The sequence below is a fragment of the Zea mays genome, chromosome 3, assembly GCF_902167145.1.
Source record: "Zea mays cultivar B73 chromosome 3, Zm-B73-REFERENCE-NAM-5.0, whole genome shotgun sequence".
Classification (NCBI taxonomy): Eukaryota; Viridiplantae; Streptophyta; class Magnoliopsida; order Poales; family Poaceae; genus Zea; species Zea mays.
In genome coordinates, this window is record NC_050098.1 from 234,959,527 (window position 1) to 234,982,737 (window position 23,211).

General features: G+C 44.7%; 2 protein-coding genes across 5 annotated transcripts; both read left to right on the forward strand.

Annotated features, from left to right (window-relative positions):
- Positions 1 to 453: 453 nt before the first annotated feature.
- LOC100274116 (uncharacterized) lies at positions 454 to 4,605 on the forward strand. 3 transcript variants are annotated; one of them, NM_001360535.1, is made up of 8 exons: positions 454 to 699; positions 1,449 to 1,578; positions 2,137 to 2,225; positions 2,318 to 2,440; positions 3,674 to 3,804; positions 3,914 to 3,942; positions 4,029 to 4,188; positions 4,324 to 4,570. In NM_001360535.1, exons 1-8 carry the CDS (start codon positions 613 to 615, stop codon positions 4,346 to 4,348), a joined length of 774 nt encoding a protein of 257 aa, NP_001347464.1. In that variant the 5' UTR covers positions 454 to 612; the 3' UTR covers positions 4,349 to 4,570. The 3 variants fall into 3 exon arrangements, with proteins under 3 accessions (NP_001347464.1, XP_008672510.1, XP_035821649.1); XM_008674288.4 differs by having other exon boundaries at positions 471 to 699; positions 4,029 to 4,236; positions 4,324 to 4,605; XM_035965756.1 differs by having other exon boundaries at positions 471 to 699; positions 4,029 to 4,192; positions 4,324 to 4,592.
- A 1,170-nt stretch (positions 4,606 to 5,775) lies between these two features.
- On the forward strand, positions 5,776 to 21,281 carry LOC100381591 (uncharacterized). 2 transcript variants are annotated; one of them, XM_008674846.4, is made up of 14 exons: positions 5,776 to 6,161; positions 6,601 to 6,700; positions 6,801 to 6,928; positions 7,139 to 7,319; positions 7,406 to 7,518; positions 16,747 to 16,830; positions 16,906 to 16,954; positions 17,042 to 17,133; positions 17,310 to 17,439; positions 17,585 to 17,661; positions 17,738 to 19,407; positions 19,624 to 19,971; positions 20,043 to 20,780; positions 20,886 to 21,281. In XM_008674846.4, coding segments are annotated over exons 1-13 (3,513 nt in total). In that variant the 5' UTR covers positions 5,776 to 6,159; the 3' UTR covers positions 20,582 to 20,780; positions 20,886 to 21,281. The 2 variants fall into 2 exon arrangements, with proteins under 2 accessions (XP_008673068.1, XP_023157681.1); XM_023301913.2 differs by having other exon boundaries at positions 5,841 to 6,161; positions 17,058 to 17,133.
- Positions 21,282 to 23,211: the final 1,930 nt, after the last annotated feature.

Here is a 23,211-nt window from a genome sequence, read left to right on the forward strand (position 1 = left end):
CATTTAGATCATTGTTATCGTAGTCATTTTTTAGTGAACACATTTCTCCCTACACTTATATTAACATTGCTTCTCTGAGTTTTTGTGACCGACTAGATTCTATCATTAGTAAACAACTTGTGTGACTTATGATGCTCACTAGGTTCGTGTCTGTGCGTTGCCACGGGAGTAAAAAATTAGTATGAAACATATATACGAAATAACAAACATCACTTGGTGGTAAGGTAAGGTGGAACCTCGGCGTCAACCTCACGTCACGGGGAGACTCGCCTCTGGTCGGCCCCTGCTCCCTATTCACTATTAAAAAACTTCGCTATGTAAACAATATGTTTACCGTATAATACATTATTTTTTTCAACCATATACATAATTTGTCGGAGATTAATGAAATAGAAAGGCAAAATTGTCGGGCCCACATGTCAGTCAACCACTCAACCTCTAGCTAGCATGTACGCCGTTCCCCAACCTCTGGCGTAGTCTTGTTCATCTTCGATCTCCTCCATCTCCCTTCATCCTCTCTCTCGCTGTTTGAGGAGAACTGCCTGCCCCTGCTCCCTCTTCCGCTCCTCCCCGCGCCCCGCTCGCCATCCCCAGACTTCATTTCAGGCCGGGATGGACGACTACGCCCGGGAGATGATGGAGCTCAAGACGCTCGTCACCCGCACCCTCGAGAAGAAGGGCGTCCTCGCCAAGATTAGGGTTCGTACTTCCAACTTATTTTCTTCGTTTCCGCCATCCCTTCATTGATCCGGTGCCTCACCCACGCCTCACGGATCTAGCTTTTCATCCCCTCCAGTTTGGGGATCTACACCTCCGCTTCCGCAATTTCCTTCCCAAAATCATCGCATATGTTTTTTTTCCAATTTCTAGTGTGCACATTCTGAGCGCCTTGGCTCTGTTGGGTAGGTTCTTGTTTAGGAATATGAAAGAATGCTCACGCATTGCTCTAGAAAAGTTTTTTTTTTCACCACGTCCAGTTTGTTGTCCTAGTCGCCATTACCAATTCGTATGCCCATTTTGGCAAAAAAACTCGTTTGGAGCATATGAGATTGTTCTCACAATGCTGAAGCAAAGACTCACATCGTATTATTTTGTTGTCTGGTTGTCATCACCAATTGGTGTGCTCGTTCTTGGCACAGTCGTTAGGAGGAAACACGTCTGCGTTACTGGAAATCTTTTGTTGTGACTACTGTACCTATATTTATAGTGCTCTTTTGAGTTTCGGCTCTAATGGTATGATGTCAGTTGTCAGGGAATCTTACTAGAATCGACAACAGTCTAGAGTTTTTTTTGGTGGGGGTGCAAAAGATTGTGTATAACATAGATAAATACAGCTATCATGGTTTTTTTTTAATCTTTTTCTCTATCGAATCATGCTATTCTCCACCGAATGCACATACTTCTGCTTCCGCCACCTTTCTTGATGATGTTTCTGGCTGCATGACTAGGCTGAGCTAAGAGCAAGCGTGTTTGAAGCCATTGAAGAGGAGGATCGGGTGGAGAATGATGATGGAGGGAACCCTGCTTTGCTTGGTAGCTGTAATGACCGAGCTAAGCAACTGCATGCTTCACCTTCAGGTTTGCTTTTCGAATGTGCTGGCTAATCATTTGTTTCGAATATGTCTGAAGAAGGCAAAGCTTGTCTCTGATTCGCTATCAAAACAAAAGAAAACAAAAGAGAGAGAAGCTTGTCTCTGATGCTGCTATGCACATACACCTTTTCTCTCATATACTGACCTGTAGAAATTTATACTACAGTTCTGGAATATTCCAGAAGGACAAAGGTTGATATTCTGCTGCATGATAATTCTTTCCCTTGCTGGAAATTCTGTCATTTTTGAACAAGCAATTTAGGACTAAACCTGAAAGATACACATTTTTTTTCTCCTGATTGATGACTAGCATGAGTCTTTGGATTTGAATACTTCTGTACCGGTGATAATTCAAAGAAGCATTCCCCTAATGTATTTAGTTGTTAATGTTTGTGTTGTTTTTAAGTCCCATTAAGGGTATCTCAAATGTTTAAGGTTGTTAGGCTGGCCTTAAATGATTTTCAGTACTAAGTTTAGCCATGTGTTCTGCAAGCTGCACATCACATGGAATGGTTTTTCATTCTAGGATTTCTGTTGCTTGCAGGTAGGTTACTAACTGCACTTGTATGCGAATACTTGGAGTGGGCGCAACTAAGTCACACAATGAAAGTTTACTTGCCAGAGTGTAACCTGGTAAGTGATAACTGGTGACCATTCCTAATATTTCGTTTTTGCATTTTGGAAATCAACATCCATTAATGTCTCCCTGTCTGTTTGTAAATCAGCCCAAGGACTTCTGGAAGAATGAACTGAAAGACTTCTCTAACAAAAGTGGAGCTGAAGGGAGCAGGAGTGCTGAAAGTGGTCCAATGCTTTTAGATGTTCTCGAAGGTTATCTGAAATATGAGGTTTATCTCTTGCATGATCATTAACAGAAGCAAAAATCATCCTTTTGTTTCTTTATGTTTCCCAATAAAGAAAAAAGGGGAAAGTTTCTGGTGTAGTGTGCCCAATTCTTTTGTCCCTAGAAAACTGTGTAGTCCTGTATGGATTAAGGTAACAAATCTCTAGCTATAGCTGCCACTATAGTCAGTTCTAGCTGTTTTAGGCACTACACCATTTGTACCCCCATTCATCTTACCCTGTTTTAGCCTGCTATAGCCAGGTATTAGCCTTATGGGAACTCTGCAACTAGTATGGATCCTCTGACGCGTTATGTTTTGTATGCAGAAAAGATAGTATATTACTATATTGAGCTGGAGCAATAATCCTTCATATTATTGGTGTCTTGCTTAATCAAACTGTCCAAAAATTGGATTGTCTGCCAAAACTACAATACGCATCAAGGCGTTACCTTAGAACAAAAAGTAGGTGTTGTTATTCTGGAAGATTAAGGAGATAGGTTTATCAAGATCAAGCACATCTTCACAATTTGTAATTTTTCTAAAAGCTGAAACATTTTGGCAATGTAGATAATGATTCTTGGAATAACAAGAATGGATATACATTGATATGCTCTTTTCAAGAATGGATACACTGCATGCATGTGATTTATATTTACAATGCATCATCATTATCATTGTACTGAGATCTGCTTACATGTGATTTTTCAATCTCAACTTATTGATGGAAGGCCTGTACTCAAGGCCTCCTTTTGATGGTCTGTGATGCTTGGGGTATGAGCTGCATTTATGCTGCTTTCTGCCTATGACCTTTAGGCCCTGTTTGTTTACCCTCTAGATTATATAATGCAGCTTAAATAAGAGACAAACAAACAACACAAATTATTAGGTGGATTATATAATCTACATACCTAGATTATGATAATCCATAGGCAGGTCATTAGGTGCTTATATAATCCATAGGCAGGTCATTAGGTGCTTATATAATCCATGACCATAAGTTAGATTATATAATCCTGGAAGGAAACAAACAGGACCTTAGTTCACTGCACACACAAAACTTGTTTTTTTCCAGCTTGACTTTCACTGTCCTCGAGCAAGTAAAGTTGCTTTTTCCTATTATACTTCATTAATAACATCTTTTATTATTAACCTCCAAATATAGTCAACATGCTCTAGCTTAAATTTTTTGGTTTTCTTCAGCATGCTTTGGTCATCTAATTGTGTTGTTTTGGTCAGAATTTGTCTCAAACAAGGATGGGCGGCAGGAGGATGATGAGTTCAGAATCTGATCCATCACTAAATGTTGAACATCGGAGCATGAGGAGGGCACCATTATCGTCAGCTGGGAACCTGCCTCCTATGGGGAGGTAAGCATATGATGCCATACTGTTGTGCCATTGTAGTTATGTGCATGTATTTGTTTTTGGCCATCATATATTTAGATGCGAGTGTGACATATTACTTTGAAATTGCCAGGCCAATCTCTTCGTCGCAGCAGGCATCAGGTTTGTGCACCGTTGATTGTTTCAGTTTATGATATGTAGCTGTGTTGTTCCAAATTCTGAAACAATTGCTACGTGCGTACTTTCAGATCGCAGAGGGGGATCTTCAGCTTCCAACACAAGGAAAGATGAGTACAACTGGAGATACGATACCACCGATGATATATCTGAAGAGGTGCTACGGGCATCGACTGCTCTAGAAAGTGTTCAGCTAGACCGCAAATCTCGGAATCTGCCAACATCTTGGAGGTAGGTGGGGCCATCGTTTGATTAATCGCCCCTCCCTCATAATAATGTGTACGTGTCCAATGTGATTGCCTTTTATTTTGGCCGGGAAACACCATGTGATGGAATGCGTGTATGGTGTGTGCCTTCAATTTGCAGGCATTCAGGGGATGGCGCCGAGTAACAACAAGGCTTTGGAGCTGGTTGCTTGACTTGACCCTGTATCATGTAATTTGTATGCCAATCATTTGCAGTGATACGATGCTTGGATTGCTGCTATCTTAGAGAAGTGGTAAACTGGTTATGCGTGTTTGTCTTGTAACGAACAAAACAACTTTAGTGTTAGTTTCATGTTGCAATTTTCAAAGCTCTCATGTTGGAACTGCGTGGACTAGTTTCATCGTCATAAAGCTCATTTTATTCCCGTAGAACATTATTTAATCATCACTCGCTTCATCATGTGTGTATATTTGTTTAGTAGCTTATTTAATGCTCCTGAAACTTTACTAAAACTGCCTTAAACCCACCTTATTTTTTGACTAGAAAAATAGATGATCAAGTAAGGCCTCTACTTAACCCCTCAAAATCAAGAAAGCCCCTAATCTATGCAAGTATACATCCTCCCACTCCTCCCATGATCAAGTAGGACTGGCTTTAATCCATATGGGTTTTCTACTGTTTCTACAACGTTGTCTCTATAGATTATAACTGTAGCAGTCCAAACAACTGCTTTTTAATCTGAAGCGAAAATATTTCTCTTACCATGCCTTTTTCACCATCCCATGTTATAGGCTCCACCCATTGACCCATCATGCGTCAATCTGCCACTGCCTATGGATGTGTCCACAACCACTACTATCATCACAAACAATAACCCTATGCACCTTCTTTCCTAACATCAAAATACAAGGAGAGAGCCTTGCTAAATTGATGCCTCTACCTAGCCATAGGCTAAATCCAACCTCTATTCCTCCCCAATACATACCCCACCACTTTTCTTCTTTCTAACCTAGAACCAATGCAATTTTACATGTGCATTTTTATGGTCCATTGACACTAGAAAAAGTTAAGACCTCTTGGATGTAGCACAAAAAAAAAAGATTGTTGTTTTAAAATAATAACGATGTAAAACATGTCATGCATGATTATGAATCTAAGTTATATACTCTCCGCATCCTAAAATAGTATTTGTTTTAGCTCTTAATTTTTATGTCTATATAAATAGACGATAATAAATCTAGACATATATAAAACACATATATCAAATATTGTATAAACTTATTAATTATCTAAAACGAATTTTAAATTTGGGACAGAGAGAGTATAAGGTATAGAGAAGGCGATTATAGATTTTTAGAAAGTAAGAAGGCAAGATAAAGAAAGAGTTTATGAAATAGAAAAAATCTGAGTTGGAAGGAACCTTTTCCTTTTTAATACTCTATCGGTTCTAAAATATAATTTGTTTTAGACTAAACATATATTTATTAATTAACTTATGAATCTAGTTTGCATCTATGTATACATTTAAGGTGGAAGAAAAAGAGCTAGAAAGAACTATATTTTAGGACGAAGGGATATTATGTTGAGATTCAGATTGAGATGAGGTAGATAAGATAGAGATATGTTTGAATCAGTCTTAATCAGCGCAAAAGAAAAGTATGGATGAGTTTGGTGCGGCACACCACAAGGAAGAGCACAGAAAATCCCAAATTCCCACCACGCAGGTCGCAGGCGCACCCGTCTCTCCCTTCTTCCTCCTCTCCCTCTTCTACACCCGACAGGCACAGGCACAGGCACAACGCATCGTCCCCCTCCCTTTCCAGCGCCCCAACCACAAGGAACAGCCGAACAGGTCGGGGTCAAGCCATCGGACCTTGATTCCGCTTGCCCTCCTGCTTTATCCCGCCGCCGCCGTCGTCGTCTCAACCGCCCACTCCTTCCTCTCCCTGCCGCTCCTGCGAATCGCGAAATCGGAGACCCCCGGACCGCCCTCCAATGTGAGTTTCTCTCCTTCCCGCTACTCCACCTTCCCCTTTTCGGCTCGATTCACTACAATCTCATGGGAATTTCGCTGCACTGCCCTCTCCCTCTTTTTTCTGTAATTATTGCTGTTATTAATAATATCAGACCCGTGCGCGTATCCCCGTAGCAGAGAACAACCGGTGGTATTTAGGACTGTCATATGTTTTTTTCTGCCGATAGATTTAAAGTTGGATGGCTGATTTGTTAGAATCGGACAAGGTTCGAACAGTCTATCCTTCCTGTGCTGTGTGCTCGAATATTTGGCATCTCAAGTTCCTGACACTGTACCTCAAGGATTTGTTGATTGATGCCTTACCTGTTCGAGTCTAGGTCGTCTTCTTATTGTTCTGCGTGCATAATACTTGGGACTTGGTGGTTGTTTCTCCTCACGCTGGCTGACTTGCAATCCACCAGGACGACCATGAGCGACGATGGTGACCGCACCTGCCCGCTCTGTGCCGAGGAGATGGACATCACTGACCAGCAGCTCAAGCCATGCAAATGCGGTTATGATGTATGTCTACTGATCTTCTTCCTATCCTATCAATCATATTGCAGCCTGCCTTGCATGCACTTTGTGCCATCATCTAACAATAACTGCCATAACTCTGCAGATTTGTGTTTGGTGCTGGCACCACATCATAGACATGGCTGAGAAGGAGGAAACAGTGGGCCGCTGCCCTGCATGCCGCACATGCTATGACAAGGACAGGATCGTCAAGATGGCTGCCACTTGTGACAGGTCCATCACAATGCTTCTCTTTTGCCAATCAATTTGTGTTTTACTTCAGCATACTACAACATTTGCAATTGATTACCCTTTTACATATCATATAAGAATAGGTAGGTCTTCTCAGCCTTTATTTCTGTCTCAGTTAACTGGTCCCATCTGTTGAAGTTGACCTTGCCACTAGGTATCTCAAACTTAACTTTACACTGATGATGGAAGCAGGACAGTGGCAGAGAAAAATGCAGAGAAGAAGCACAGGACCCAAAAGGTTAAGCCAAAGGCAGCACCTTCAGCAGCAGCAACATCAACTGTAGAATCTAAGAAGCATCTGGCTAGTGTCAGGGTTATCCAGAGAAATCTGGTGTATATAATTGGGCTACCTGCACATTTATGCAATGAGAGCGTGAGTTCACATCCAAATTTGATCAAGTTGTGTGATATGTTTAAATTTTACTTCTCATACCAGCTCTACTATTATTACTTGTTTAGGTACTTGAGTGTAGGGAGTACTTTGGCCAATATGGGAAAATTTTGAAGGTTTCAGTTTCCCGTCCGACTGGGCCTCCCTCTCAGCAGGCATCAGCAAACAGCAATATTAGTGTGTATGTCTCTCTGAACCATACACTATACATGCATGATCTGTTCATACTTCATATGCAGTTAGATTTCTACTTTCATCAGTCATCACTGCCTCACTGGTTAATTAGTCGTATATCAAATATTTATCCACTGCTTCCATGCAATTGCATGTTTCAAGTTTCTAATGCTTCCTTGTTATACCAGACCATTGGTGTTATAAAAAAATTCCAGACTTCCATCTCGTTACTCGTTTTCCAGTGAACTTAGTGAAAATGTGATAGTTATGCCCATATTCTTGCAACTAGCTCAGTCATATAAGTTTACTCGGCTGTGTGATTTGCCTGCAGCCTCTGTGCTTGAAAGTAACATTTGTATCCTCATTGCCAACATTAAGATATGTATTGTATTATTGGCGTGAAATTCTAAGAATCAGATAGATGCAAGTTATCTGTTCTGGGCTAAGTTCAGATTCTAATCCTGCATGTGCAGATACCAGATATAGATGAAATGCACCTCTTAATGAAATGCCTGATTTTCTTGGTTTGAGTACTTTATATTGTTCTCCTGGGATGTTTTTAGTTTCTGGGTGATTTTCTCGGAAGTTCCAAGAGTGCCTCGATGTATTAGGAAACTGTGTTATGCCAGAAACATGCATAATGCATTTTTTATATTTAACCAGAATTGAGTTAGGGATTATCATTAAGACATTAACCAATACGTAGTTAGGGTGCCTATTTTTTTCTAGTGTAGAATTTGATGTGTATATTGAATGTGCATGCTTGCAACATGTCTAATATGGATTGTATTTGAGTGGTCCTTTTGTTAAAGAACATGTGAAATTAGAGTTCTAGTCTTCTAGAACACACACTGTTCCTCAGGTTTACTTTCTATACATAATGCTTCCATGTTTTGATATGTTGCTGTGATTCCTTGGTTTAGCTATCCTTGTAATACATGCTGTTACATAAACCAATTTGTTTTTCCCTGAAGAGATTATGCTACCTGTGAGAGAGATATGCTGTGTAGGCTATTGTGTATTGAATGATTAAAGTGCCAGTCGGTTACAGTATTTATAGGAAGAGGAGATCATGTGTGGCTTATAGAAATAGTGCCAGATTGATCTCCTCTATCAATCAGTATTAGGCCTTACCAGGATGGAAGGTTGAGCTTTTAAATCTTGCGGGGAGAATCACTCTTATCAAATCTGTATACTCTCTGCCATCCCAGTTTACTTATTTATTGCTCTCAATGCTCCTAAATGGGTTATCGAAGCCATTGATAAAATTCAACGGAACTTTTTGTGGAAAGGAAGAAAGGAGGCTAGAGGAGGTAATTGCCTTATATCTTGGGATAAAATCTCTCGGCCTCTTGATTTGGGGGGCCTTGGAATTCCTAATCTCCACAAGATGAACTGGGCCCTACAATTGCGATGGCTTTGGCTACAAAAAACTGCTCCTTCTAAGCCTTGGAGTGGCCTTGATCTTAAAATATCGTCCCAGACCCGAGCTTTATTTCAGGTTGCAGTGTCTACCACCATTGGTAATGGTATTTCAACTTTCTTTTGCAAAGATAAGTGGATTCATGGGTATTCTATTATGGATTTAGCTCCCCTTATTGCTGCTGCAGTTCCGAAGAAGATTAAAGAAGTAAGGACTGTGCAGCAGACCCTTACCTCTCACTTCTGGGTTCATGATATCCAGAGGAATCTCTCTCTGGCTGAGATTGAGCAATATCTACAATTATGGGAGGTTCTTGAAACTTTTTAGCTTCGAAATTCAAATGATCAACATGTGTGGATATTGAGCAGCAATGGTCTGTACACCTCCAAATCTGCCTACAGAGTTTTTTTTCATTGGAGCAGAATCCTTTGAGCCCTGGAAAAGAATTTGGAAGAGCTAGGCAACCCCTAAGTGTAAGGTCTTTGTTTGGCTGGCCATAAACAACAAATGTTGGACAACCGATAGACTCAAAAGGGGGCTTGATCATCCTGAAAATTGTGTTCTATGTGATCAAGAAGACGAAACTGTGCAGCATATTCTATCTAATTGCGTCTTCACAAGACAGTTTTGACATAATATTTTAACTCCAATTGGTCTCTCTTCTGTGGGTCCTAAGAGAAGAGATTCAAACTTTGCTGAATGGTGGAGAAAGGCTTCAACTAAGATTCCTAAAAGCAAAAGAAAGGGGTTTAATAGTATGGTAATCCTTGGGGCTTGGAGTATTTGGAAGCAGCGAAATAGGTGTGTTTTTGAAGGAGCTCGACCCAGCCTTTCTACCTTAGAGGACGGATTCAAAGACGAGATGAGATTGTGGTTTTCTGCTGGAGTCAGGAACATGCGCTCCCTTTTTGACCCTGGCTAGAGAAAGGAAAGTCTTGTAGCCTATTGAAAGACTGGGGTGATGGTGTGTGTAGAGAGATAGAATTGGGAAGACACCACACCCAATGAGGGGGGGGGTGATCTCTCATATATATAGCCAAAGTAACTTGGAGTACAAGTATACAATCTCCTAAACAGGGAAAGCTATAAGCTTATACAAGGAAGACTATAATCAGTCTATACTAGTCTATGTACGGCTGCACTATCCATATATGTCTAACACTCGCCCGCAGTCGCAGCGGGAGGGTCCCGGACACAAAGACTGGATTTGAACTCGTTGAAGAGCTGTACAGGCAAGCCTTTTGTCATGATGTCCGCGAACTGATGAGAGGATGGGACATGAAGCACGCGCACTTGTCCAAGAGCAACCTTCTCACGGACGAAGTGAATGTCGATCTCAATGTGTTTGGTGCGGCGGTGATGAATGGGATTGGCTGCCATGTAGACAGCACTCACGTTGTCTACAGTAGACGACCGTCGCAGAAGTAATCGACACGTGGAGTTCCTCAAGAAGCTGCCGCAACCAGCAACACTCAGCAACAGCGTGGGCCACGGCCCGGTACTCAGCCTCCGCGCTGGACCGGGAGACGGTAGTCTGTCTCTTGGAGGACCAAGAGATGAGGTTGTCGCCGAGGTAGACGCAGTAGCCCGAAGTGGAGCGACGAGAGTCAGGACACCCAGCCCAGTCCGCATCTGAGTAAGCGGTGAGAGACTGAATGGGGCCGATGCCCAGATGAAGACCGGAAGAAAAGCGTGCCCTTTAAGTAGCGCAAGATCCGTTTGAGCAAGGTCAGATGTGGCTCGCGCGGGTCATGCATGAAAAGGCACAAGTGCTGAACCGCGTATGCCAAATCAGGGCGAGTCAGCGTGATGTACTGGAGAGCACCGACGATGCTCCTGTACATGGAAGGGTCGACGACTGGAGCACCAACAGTCGCGGAGATCTTGGCATGAGTGTCGACATGGGTCGTCGTGGAGTGACACTCGGCCATGCCTGCACGCTGAAGAAGCTCGACGGCGTACTGTCGCTGGGACAGGAAGATCCCGGTGGGGAGGCGCTTGATGGAGATGTTGAGGAAGTGGTGAAGATCCCCAAGATCTGTCATGGCGAACTCGGAGTGGAGCCTGTCGATGATGCGCTGGAGAAAAGTTGACGAAGAGGCGGTGAGGATGATGTCGTAGACTATAATCTTATACAAGGAAGACTATAATCAGTCTATACTAGTCTATGTACGGCTGCACTATCCATATATGTCTAACAGTGTGTCGTATGCGTCTGTGTTGTGTGTGTGTTTTGTGGGTGGGAGTGTGTGTTTTGTGTGTTCTGTTTGTCCCAGGCCTCAGGCCTTTTTCCCTCTACTTTAATATAATGATACGCAGTCCTCCTGCGTATTCGAGAAAAAAAGTATCAGACCTTCCTAGTGTGGCTGATACAGATTGATCCCCTACACCAATCAGGATCTCTCCTACCATAACTAGCCTGGTTTCTATCCATAATAGCACATATTGCTATCCTGTCCTAGTACACGACAGATACTGCTAAAACCCCCCCCGCCCCCCCCCCCCCCCCCCCGCAGTCGGAGCGTCGTGGGAATATACGTTCAGACTGGACCGGAACTCCGTGAAGACCGAGGAAGGTAGCCCCTTGGTGAAGATATCAGCATACTGTGACTATGTCGGAACGTGAAGATCACCAAGAGCCACACGCGCACGAACAAAATGAAGGTCAATCTCCACATGTTTGGTGCACTAGTGCTGAACAGGGTTGGATGACATGTAGACAGTACTGATGTTGTCACAGTAAACCAAGGTGGCGCGGCACAGTGGGGCATGGAGTTCTTGTAATAACTGGCGCGGCCAGGTAGCTTCCGCGACGACGTTGGCAACAACTCGATACTCAGCCTTAGCGCTAGAGCGGGATACTGTTTGCTGACGCTTAACATGTAGACAGTACTGATGTTGTCACAGTAAACCAAGGTGGCGCGACACAGTGGGGCATGGAGTTCTTGTAATAACTGGCGCGGCCAGGTAGCTTCCGCGACGACGTTGGCAACAACTCGATACTCAGCCTTAGCGCTAGAGCGGGATACTGTTTGCTGACGCTTAGAGGACCAGGAGATGAGACTATCACCCAGGAACACAGCAAAACCTGAAGTAGACCTGCGGGTATCTGGACAACCAGCCCAATCAGCATCTGAGTAAACCACTAGCTCGGTCTGTGCAGAAGGACGAAGCAACAAGCCAGATGAAGAGTGCCACGGACGTAACGAAGAATGCGTTTCAGTGCAACAAGGTGAGGCTCTCGAGGGTCGTGCATGTGAAGGCAGATCTGCTGTACTGCATATGCAATGTTTGGCCGAGTGAAAGTGAGATACTGAAGTGCCCCGGCAAGGCTGCAAAAATCTGTAGGATCAGCCACTGGATCCCCAACGATGCTGGAAAGCTTTGGATTAAGATCAACTGGAGTGGAGCAGGACTTGCACTTAGTCTTCCCAGCGCGGTCAAGAATGTCAATCATGTACTGCTGTTGGGAAAGGAATAATCCACTTGGTGTGCGCTGAACCTGCATCCCCAGGAAATGATGGAGTTCACCAAGATCCTTCATTGAGAATTCCTTCTGGAGGGATGTGATGGTGCGTCGTAGAAGACTGGTGGAAGAAGCTGTCAAAACAATATCATCCACATATAGCAGCAGATATACCATATCATCACCGCGGCGAAAAACAAATAAGGAGGCATCACACTTGGTTTCTACAAACCCCAGCGAGAGCAGAAACGTGGCAAACCGACTGTACCAAGCCCGTGGGGCCTAGTTCAAACCGTATAGAGATCGGTTTAGTCTGCAAACGAAGTCTGGGTGAGCAGCATCAGCAAAACCAGAGGGCTGAGAGCAGTATACTGTTTCTGACAAAGTCCCATGAAGGAAGGCGTTCTTAACGTCGAGCTGATGAATCAGCCAGTTGCGAGTTAGAGCCAAAGCGAGGACTGTGCGAACAGTAGCAGGCTTCACAACAGGACTAAAAGTTTCATCAAAGTCAATTCCAGGACGCTGTGAAAAACAACGGAGAACCCATCGCGCCTTGTAGCGCTCAAGAGAGCCATCAGCATTGAACTTATGTTTGAATATCCACTTGCCAGAAACAACATTGCAGGAGGGAGGACGGAGAACGAGGTCCTAGGTGTTGTTACTCTGTAGACCAGAGAATTCCTCCTCCATAGCCTGACGCCAATGAGGATCAGCAAGAGCAGTGCGATAAGTCTGTGGCACTGGAGACTATGCTGCAGCATGAAACAAAGCGAGTTGTCGAAATCCCAACTTAGCACGGGTGGTCATACGGTGATGATTGACCACCGGGGATACCGGAATCGCCCCAAGTGGCAGCTGAGGAGGAGCCGATGATGAAGAGGTGGCTGTCGGTGGAGAAGGAGCAATCACTTCCGGTGAGGGGGATGCTGTTGCAGTTGTTTGTGGGAGTAGACGATACCGTCGAAACGTTGTGGATGTAGCTGTTGGGTCGTGGTGCGGCCAGTCCCAGCAGGTGGTCGATGCTGGACCTTTGCAGCCCTAGCAGATGGTCGTTGCTGGACCGCTGCAAGGGAGGGCTGCTGAAGCACAGTGTCGTCAGGAGGGGACGCCGAGGCTGAGGTGTTCCCAGGGGCAACAACGATCGTGCCCTGGGTGTGCTCCAGAGGTGATGCAGGGCCGACGGACGCCTGGGCCTGGGTACGTCCAGGGGTTGAGGCGGGAGCAGGCAACCAGTCAGGACTGTTGGGCGTCGAGGGAGCAGTATTGGCCGCACGTGGCTGTGCGGTGGGTCAAGACATCCGGAGGTGAACGCCATGGGTGAGAAAAAAGGTGCGGGCACTGGAGTTGTCAAACTCGCGGCGATTGTCGCATTGAATTCCTCTGATGGTGGCGTCAAACTGGGTGTGAACGAATGAGAAAAAATTGGTGAGGGTAGAAAAAGTGTCAGATTTGAGTCGCATAGGAAACGTCCACAAATAATGTGAGCAATCATCAAGAATGAGCAGGTAATATTAAAAACCAGAAATACTTGGGACGATCATAGATCACAATGGATTAACTGGAAATTTGTAGTGGCACGAGATGAAGACACATGAAAAGGAAGACGTGTGTGTCGACCCAACTTACAAGCATGCCATAAAGTATCACTAGCAAATTTATTACATGGGTTCCCTGAGTGAGCTAATTTGGACAAAACTTCACGATCAGGGTGCCCGAGGCGTTGATGCCAGAGCGACGGAGTGGTGGAGACAAGGTAGATGCCGGAAACCGCAGAGGGTAGAGTGGACCGGAGCTATCACATCGGACGATCTCTCTCCGAGAGTGAAGGTCCTTCACAAAGCAACCAAGAGGATCAAATTCCACAGAACAATTATTGTCAGAGGTAAACTGTCGAACAGAAATGAGGTTCTTAATAAGACTTGGGGAAACAAGAACATTATTAAGACGAAGAGAATCTGTAAGAACAGCAGAGCCAGTGGATGTAACTGGAATAGAATTCCCATTACCGACAATAATAGAGGAGGGAAAAGGGTGTTGTAAAGGAGTGGAATGGGAGAGAGTACCGGCATCAGAGGACATGTGGGTGGTTGCCCCGGAGTTGAAGTACCACTCATTTTGTTGAGGGGTTGGAGCGTCATGGTGTTGAAGTTGGAGACGAGCGATTGCTGGTCCCATGATGGCATGGGAACAACCTGATGGGGGGAGCCTGGTGGTGGCGCAGACCACAGTTGAGGTTGTGGCGACGTCCATGTTTGCTGCTGCGCCCCTGGCCAGGGGCCCTGGATGCCCGTGAGCAGGGACTGGGGCAGCTGAGGAGCTGGTGCAGTCGGCGCAGGAATGATCGGGCGGGTAGATGACGCCATCCGTGGTCCGGCCCACATTTGAATGGACCCAGACCAAGGATTGTAGAAACTGGGCCAGGTAGACGTGGGGGCCTGCCCAGCTTGTTTGGGAGCATGACCGCCTTTCTTCTCGGCGCGTTTGCCGCGCTTGCCGTTGCTGCCGGAGGACCGCTGCAGGGGCGCCTGTTCCTGCTTGGGCGGAGGCCTGACGGAGCCGGAGGCGAGAAGAGCGGTGGCCGGCAGGGAGGAATGATGTGTGAAGGCGAGTTCCTCAAGAAGCAGATCGTTCCGTACCTCGAGGAAGGTAGGAAGAGGTCGTCCGCGCCGAAGGTGAAGGCCGATGTTGGCGAAGCGCTCGTTCAGACCGCGGATGACGTTAAGGACGAGGGTGCGATCATGAACGGGTTCGCCAAGGTCGCCGAGAGCGTCACCCATCCCTTTGAACTTGCGGCAGTAGTCGGTGATGGAGAGATCGTCTTGGCGAAAATTGCGGAATTCCGCGTCGAGGAAGAGTGCCCGAGTCTCGCGGTTCCCGAGGAACTGAGACTCAATTGCGAGCCAGGCGGTACGAGCAATAGCGTCGTGGATGAGGACAACATCAGCAAGGTCAGTGGTGATGGTGCCGACAATCCACGACTTGACGACACAGTCTATTTGAACCCAGTCAGGAGAAGTAGGCGCGAAGGTGTCGGTGAGTACATGGTCCTCCAGAGTGTACTTGCCGACGAGGAGGAGGGAGTCGCGCCATCTGGTGTAGAGTGTAGAGATGTCCAGAACCACAGGGACAAGGGCCCGAATGTTCTGGACGACGACCGCCTGAGCGTGGAGGTTGATGGGCGCTGCTGCCTCGTGGATGAGAAGGGTAGCGCGAGCATCAGGAACTGTAGGATTGGTGTCGAGGTCGTGCTAGTCTGCGTCGAGGTCGGACTGGTGAGACCCGACGTCGTCGTCGAGATCAGCCGCGACACGGGCTTGAGCGGCGCGTACCAGGGCGTCGCGGATGCGCGCATCGGCAACATCGCGCTCCCTAGTAGCGTCAGCGGCCTCGTGTCAGCGTCGCGAGTGCGAGTAAGGGCAGCTGCACGTGCGAGCTGCGCCGCATGAAGACGCTGGGCTTCCTCCGCGCCAGTGATGGTGGCAGCAGGGGTGGTCGGAGCGCCGACTGGGGCGCCGAGGGGTGGGGCGGGCGGAACTTGGTCGCTGGCCATGGAGCAGCGCAAAGGTGCAGCAGCTGCAGACGTGCAGCGCGCAGTTGCAGCAGACTGCAGATTTCAGCGGAAGGTGGAAGGAACGGGAATGTCCCGAACTCGTGATACCATGTGAGAGAGATATGCTGTGTAGGCTATTGTGTATTGAATGAATAGAGTGCCAGTCGGTCACAATATTTATAGGAAGAGGAGATCATGTGTGGCTTATAGAAATAGTGCCAGATTGATCTCCTCTATCAATCAGTATCAGGCCTTCCTAGTGTGGGCTGATACAGATTGATCCCCTACACCAATCAGGATCTCTCCTACCATAACTAGCCTGGTTTATATCCATAATAGCACAGATTGCTATCCTGACCTAGTACACGGCAGATACTGCTAACACTACCTACTGATTTGTTGAGGATCTAGTAATCATGGTCCTAAACTGTTTAAGGACCATTAGTGTTATTTGCATGTTGTTGCACAAGTTATACCCTCGAGTCACAGATAAGTGACCTTTTGCACTGTGTGCAGTCAAAGTATTTAAACATTGATCATCAACACCTCTTGACAGTTAGATTGAATATGTGAAAATGGTATGAGCATATCTGTCTCAAATAGTAGTTGCATAATGTTGTGATATTTCTGTACATTGTAATTGTTGCAAGCAATGGAAATTAGCAGTCAAAGGTACACATTAATGACTGTGAGCGTCTTATTTGTGACGGTAGGGAGTGTTCTGTTTGTATAAGAGTTAGATACAGAATTTCTGCTCTTGCTTAAGCAACGACTGATTCTGATCAAATGTGTACAGCTATATTACTTATGCCAAAGAAGAAGAGGCCATCCGGTGTATTCAAGCTGTACACAATTTTGTCTTGGAAGGGAAAGTGTTAAGGTGAGTTTCTATACTTTGTTCTCTTCTTTAAGTTTTACACAACATAGTAACTCAAATGGTTGTTGACTGTTGCAGGGCATGTTTTGGTACTACGAAGTATTGCCATGCATGGCTGCGAAACATGGTACAATTGTTGCTTCGTTCTCATAGCTTCATTTACTTACTCTACTACCCAGTTCACTTATCCTGAATATTTCTTGACTTTTCCCAGACATGTGGGAATCCAGATTGTCTCTATTTGCATGATGTAGGCAGTCAGGAGGATAGTTTTACTAAAGATGAGATCATCTCAGCATATACAAGGTAGTACTGAGCTATTTTTAACATATGTTGTGGAACCTTAGTTTCTTGTGTGCTTCAATGTGGATGTTTTATTATATTAAATTAAGTAATGCTTTGATGGACTTTGTGCTAAAGCCTAAAACGATTTTGATAGTTTCAATTGCTACTTTTCATTCACTCTTCTATATTTCTGTCAGGACTAGAGTCCCTCAGATGGCATCTGGTGTTTCGCAAAGACGCACAGGCACTGTGTTGCCTCCTCCAGGAGATGATTTCTCTTACAGTGCGGTGGTTTCAGCCAAGCATACATTTAAGAATGGAACACTTGTATGTTCTTTATGCTGAAAATTCAAAATGCACTGGAAGACATGTCAATTTTTTATACTTCTACGCTGCTTTCTAGTCTAGGTTTATTCTCTTGCATTTCATCACGTTTTTGGCTTACATACTCCATTAATTGGCTGTCATGCAGAATACCACCAGTCAGCCCAGACTTTCACCTCCAAACAGTAGTTCTGGGAGGTCCACGCTTCCATCAGCTGCCTCATGGTATGATACCTCTAAAAGTCTTCTGCTACCTTTTTTCCATGCACTGATTTCCCCCCCCCCCCATTTTTATCTGCAGGGGGCAGCGTGATTTGAATGCCAGGACAACAGCTACTGGAGCGACATCGTCACAATCTCATACAAAACCAAAATCAGAATCACAAAGTAATCCATTTTCAAGTTCTTCAGTATTTTCCTGTACAAAAACACCCTCTTCATGGAATGATGATACAAGTACAGCAGCAAAAATATCTGAAGGACAGCAACTGTCAGAAAAAGAGTCTAGAACCTTGCAGCCGTATAAGCCTGGTATTTCAAAGGAAACACAAGCTTTATCATCACTGGAGTCATCACTGGACATAGACTTCTCAACAATACCTTCAGCTTGGAATGACGATGACATTGTAGTACCAGATGTGATGCCAAAAGGAAGTGATGAAAATCAAGTTGCAAATAAAAATGGTGAGCTAACCCATCCAGCATCCAAGTCACTGGTTTTATCTAAGAAAGACATAAAAATGAACATTACCAGCAAAACTCCTTCAGATTTTGTATCAAGTCCAGCAATATCTAAATCAGATGTAAGTACTAGTGATGGTGACCACTCACTCACCAATATTACTCCTAAATGCCTTGCTTCAAATGCTGTAGAATGCCAATCTAGTCATACTGCTGTGGAGAAAATGTTGGAGGATATTGGATCCAAGGACACTGACATGGAGAAGCTATCTGCTCAGATATCTTCAGTAACATTAGGTGGCAACGACGAGATTCAGAGTATGGCAGGAAATCAACAACCAGATGTAATGCCATGCACATCTGTTGATGTGCTCATGGATCAGAATTTTGGCAGAGACCTAGCTCATCCCAATCCTGACGAGCTCTTATTGCCTTCTGAAAATAAGGATAGTATTGTTTCTTGTCAATATAGTTCTGATAAGCGTCTTGATTGGAGTTTGGAGATGCAAAATTGTAGCGTTACTCCTTTAAATGATAGAATGGACTCTGCACTGCTCACTGACAAAATTCATAGTAGACAGCTGGATGGTTCAGAGCAATCATCATATTCATCATTTGTTGAATTTCCTAGTACAGTGGATACCTCATTGTGGAATGATACAGAAAATAACGCTGCATTGACGATTGACAATATAACTTCTTCACAGATGCAGCCAGGGTTTTCTTCAACTGATAACACTTATGCCTTGCTAAATGGAGGTCAAGATGGGCTAGGTACTGTATATACACATGATAATGTTTCTGTATATACACATGGCAATGTTTCTGGACATCCTGGAATGGGAAGTCATCACCATAGAGCAATGGGTTCATTAAGAAACAATAGTATAGGAAGTTTTGACAAGACCATAAGCGTAAATAAGTATGAAAGAAGAATAATTTCTGATACGTTGTCAGAGTTTAATCCATGGGATGATTCATATTCGACTGCTAACAATTTTGCTAGGATGCTTAGGGAATCTAAAAATAATGATGTCCATTGCATTGCGCCTTCATGGAAATCAGGAACCGGGATCAAAGAGTCCAGATTTTCATTTGCTAGACAGGATAACCAAGGAAACTTGTTTGATTCATCTCTCAGAAACTGTGGTACTGGTACTGAGCAGAATTTCAGTTTGCTACCCCAGAATTCTCGAGGAAATATTTACCAGAATGGCCTTGCATTCCAATCTCTAGAGAATGAATTTTCAAACAATAACTCTCCTGGTGTATTAGATATGGCAACTACTGGTGAGTGCTATTATACCTTTTTACTTCTTTGCCTGACTGAGCAGAATGATAAGTACTGCAATTTGAATGAATTTACTCTGTGTGCCACACTTATTTTTCATTGAGCATTGGTAAAGATATTCTGACTCATGCAAATGGATTGTTGATCTATTGGTGCTTATTATGTATTTTTTCCCACTGTTAAATTTATTTTTTATGAAGAATTTGCTTTCTCAGGTACATCGATGTCTAAAATATCTGCCCCCCCAGGATTTTCGGCACCAACAAGAGTACCCCCTCCTGGATTTTCTACTGCATTTCCATCCCAGGATAGTTTGAACCCCACTCCTGTGTTTCCTTCTGGAATTTTGTGCCATGGCGGGTCTATCCCCCCTCCTAGATTCTCTTCATTTTCTTCTGGAATTTCAACTCAGGAAGTGTCTAAGCCTCCTACTAGACCGCCTTCTCCATTTTCTTCTAGATTTTCATCACAGGACGGTCTTGACCCCTCTTCTAGATTCCCTTTTTCTTCTGGATTTTCATCACATGATGGGTCTAATCAGTCGTATGGCTCAACGAACCCAGGTTTGTTTCCTGCCTCTTATTTTCCTAGAACTAGTTTGATTTCTCATCATGCCTTTTGTGGTGCTTCGCAGAAAATCTTCTCCGGGGTACTGTTCAGGGTGGCAACAGTAATCATTATCAATCTCAGTTTGGAAGGCACTCAAGTGACATGGAGTTTGATGATCCTGCTATATTAGCCATGGGCAAAGGGCTGATGCCTGGAATTGGCGATTCAGGGCTGGAGATGAAAAATACTCCTGCTTTTCAAGCACAGTTGCAACCAGCAAGTAGTGATCCAAGATTTCAGTTACATGTACAGCCAAATGTGCAGTCTCGTCAAAACATGAGATTCACAGACCCTATGCAAGATGGTTTGAACCATATGAACGATAATTACCTGGCATCCAGATTTTTAGCTCAGAACCAGGGTCCTCTATCTCCTTATGTGCAGATTCCGCAACAACCCAGAAACTCGCAGGTTATAAATGGTCACTGGGACGGGTGGAGTGATTTGAGACAAGGGAATAACGCTCCTATGTCAGACATGTCCAGGATATTATATCCAAGTGAAGTGAACAAGTTGCATATGCTGGGTTCAAATGATGTCCATAACAGAGCCTTTGGAATGTGATCGTCTCCTGGGATAATGTGCGACTTTGAGCTGACATGTTCAACTTGGGGCGTTTTGTGCAAGTAACTGGTTGCACAACACATAGTATACCTGAGGTGGTTAATGGTGTTGTGCTCATGAGCTGGCACACGACTATTTATTGCTGTTGGAGTTGACCAAAATGAACCTTAGTTTTGGTCCATCCATTTGGAATTACCAGGTATGCATGCCATTGATTAGTGTTTTTTTTTTGGTTAGTGAGAGCAGGTGGTTCACAGACAAGTTGAAAACTGACCTTCCTTTTGGTTTATTTGTTGATGATCAGGTTCATTCTCGTCTATGATTTGTGAAGCTTGAATGAAAAGAAAGATTACGTGCCTGAGAAGAACAAGGCAGCTGAAGTTGAAATAGATAGAGATATGTCTATTATGGGATGTGGTGTGACTTGCGAGCGAAAGAGATGAAGAAGATTAGGTGGGCTTGGCTTGATGGCAGCTTGTTTTTTCTTGTGTCTTGTACATGATGATATTGGTCGGTGGTTGTATATGACTTGTGATCGACGGTGGCTGCATTAACCTGTAGTGGTTGCCCTTGCTCCTTCCTGCCTGTTTTGTTTGCAGCTCCTCCTGTTTTGCATAGTTTATGCTGATTAAGGGAATTGGTGAAAGTCTAGTGTTACCCATGGTATAATAATAGGGAACTGGTTTCTTTGTTAGCATTACTTCATTTGTCTAAAAAAAATCCGTTAACCGGCTCTGATACCAATTGAAAGTCGACTAGAGGGAAGGTGAATAGGGCGAATCTGAAATTTACAAACTTAATCACAACTATAAGTCGGGTTAATCACAACTATAATCACCTAGACCGAGTGAGCTTCTCTTCTCAATCAATCGGAACACAAAGTTTCCGCAAAGACCACCACACAATTGGTGTCTCTTGCCTCGCTTACAAATTAGTTTGATCGCAAGAAGAATGAGAAAGAAAGAAGCAATCCAAGTGCAAGAGCTCAAATGAACACAACAAATCTCTCTCACTAATCACTAAAGCTTTGTGTGGAGTTGGGAGAGGATTTGATCTCTTTGGTGTGTCTTGTATTGAATACTAGCTCTTGTAAGTAGTTGGAAGGTGGAAAACTTGGATGCCAATGAATGTGGGGTGGTTGGGGTATTTATAGCCCCAACCACCACAAAGTGGCCGTTGGAAGGCTGCAGTCGCATGGCGCACCAGACAGTCTGGTGCGCCACCGGACACTGTCCGGTGCGCCAGCCACGTCAGCAGACCGTTGGTGTTCGACCGTTGGAGCTCTGTCTTGTGGGTTCGCCTGGCTGTCCGGTGTGCCACCCGCGCGTGCTCTGCTCCTCTGCGCGCGCAGGCGCGCATTTAATGCGTTGCAGTCGACCGTTGCGCGCGAAGTAGCCGTTGCTCCGCTGTCACACCGGACAGTCCGGTGTGCACCGGACACTGTCCGGTGACTCACCGGACAGTCCGGTGAATTATAGCGGAGCGGATTCCCGAAGCTGGCGAGTTCAGATTTGCTCTCCCCTGGGGCACCGGACAGTCCGATGAATTATAGCGGGCGCCTCTAAGAATTCCCGAAGGTGTTGAGTTCAGCTTGGAGTTCCCTGGTGCACCGGACACTGTCCGGTGGCACACCGGACAGTCCGGTGCGCCAGACCAGGGAGCCCTTCGGTTATCCCTAGCTCTCTTTGTTTGAACCCTTTTCTTGGTCTTTTTATTGGCTTATTGTGAACCTTTGGCACCTGTAGAACTTATAGACTAGAGCAAACTAGTTAGTTCAATTATTTGTGTTGGGCAATTCAACCACCAAAATCATTTAGGAAATAGGTGTAAGCCTAATTCCCTTTCAGGAGGGTCGCGGACCGTCCGGGCCCTAGCCGCGGACCGTCCGCCAGTGCAATTTCTGGCAGATGCGCCCCAACGGCTATATGGGTGGTTGAGGGCTATAAATACCACCCCAACCGGCCACTTCAATGAAGAGGGAGCCCAAACAACATTCCAAGTCATCTAGTTGACATACTCAAGCCCTCCCAACCACATATATTCATTGATCCATCCTATGCGCAAGATTTAGGCCACTACAACCAACACAAGTGCCACAAAAGAGAGCTAGCAAAAGAAAGCCTCTAGTGTGAATCTAGCAAGAGTGCCTTGTGAGAATTATTGAGAGTTAGTGAGCACTACATCTTGTGATCATTTGTGCGTGGAGTTTTGACTCCCATTGAACTTCCTCCAAAGTTTTAGAGGCCTGTAAAAGCTAGCAAGAGACACCAAAGAGTGTGGTGGTCCTTGCGGGGTCTTAAGTGATCCTTGAGAAGAAGAAGAGCTCGCGATCTTGAGTGATCGGTGGAGAGAGGGAAAGGGTTGAAAAAGACCCGTCCTTAGTGGACTCCTCAACGGGGACTAGGCCTTCGAGGGCCGAACCTCGGTAAAACAAATCACCCGTGTCCATTGTGTTTATTGCTTGTGATTTGTTTGTTTTCCCTCACTCTAAGTTTTTCTTGCACTATTCTTTGCTAACCTTATTTGGTGTTGCTTTAAGTTAAATTCTCATTTAGTGAAGAAACACACTGCAAGAAAGAACTCGTGTCATCACTCTTCTCATCTAAGCCTTCTTGCTTTATTCTCATAGA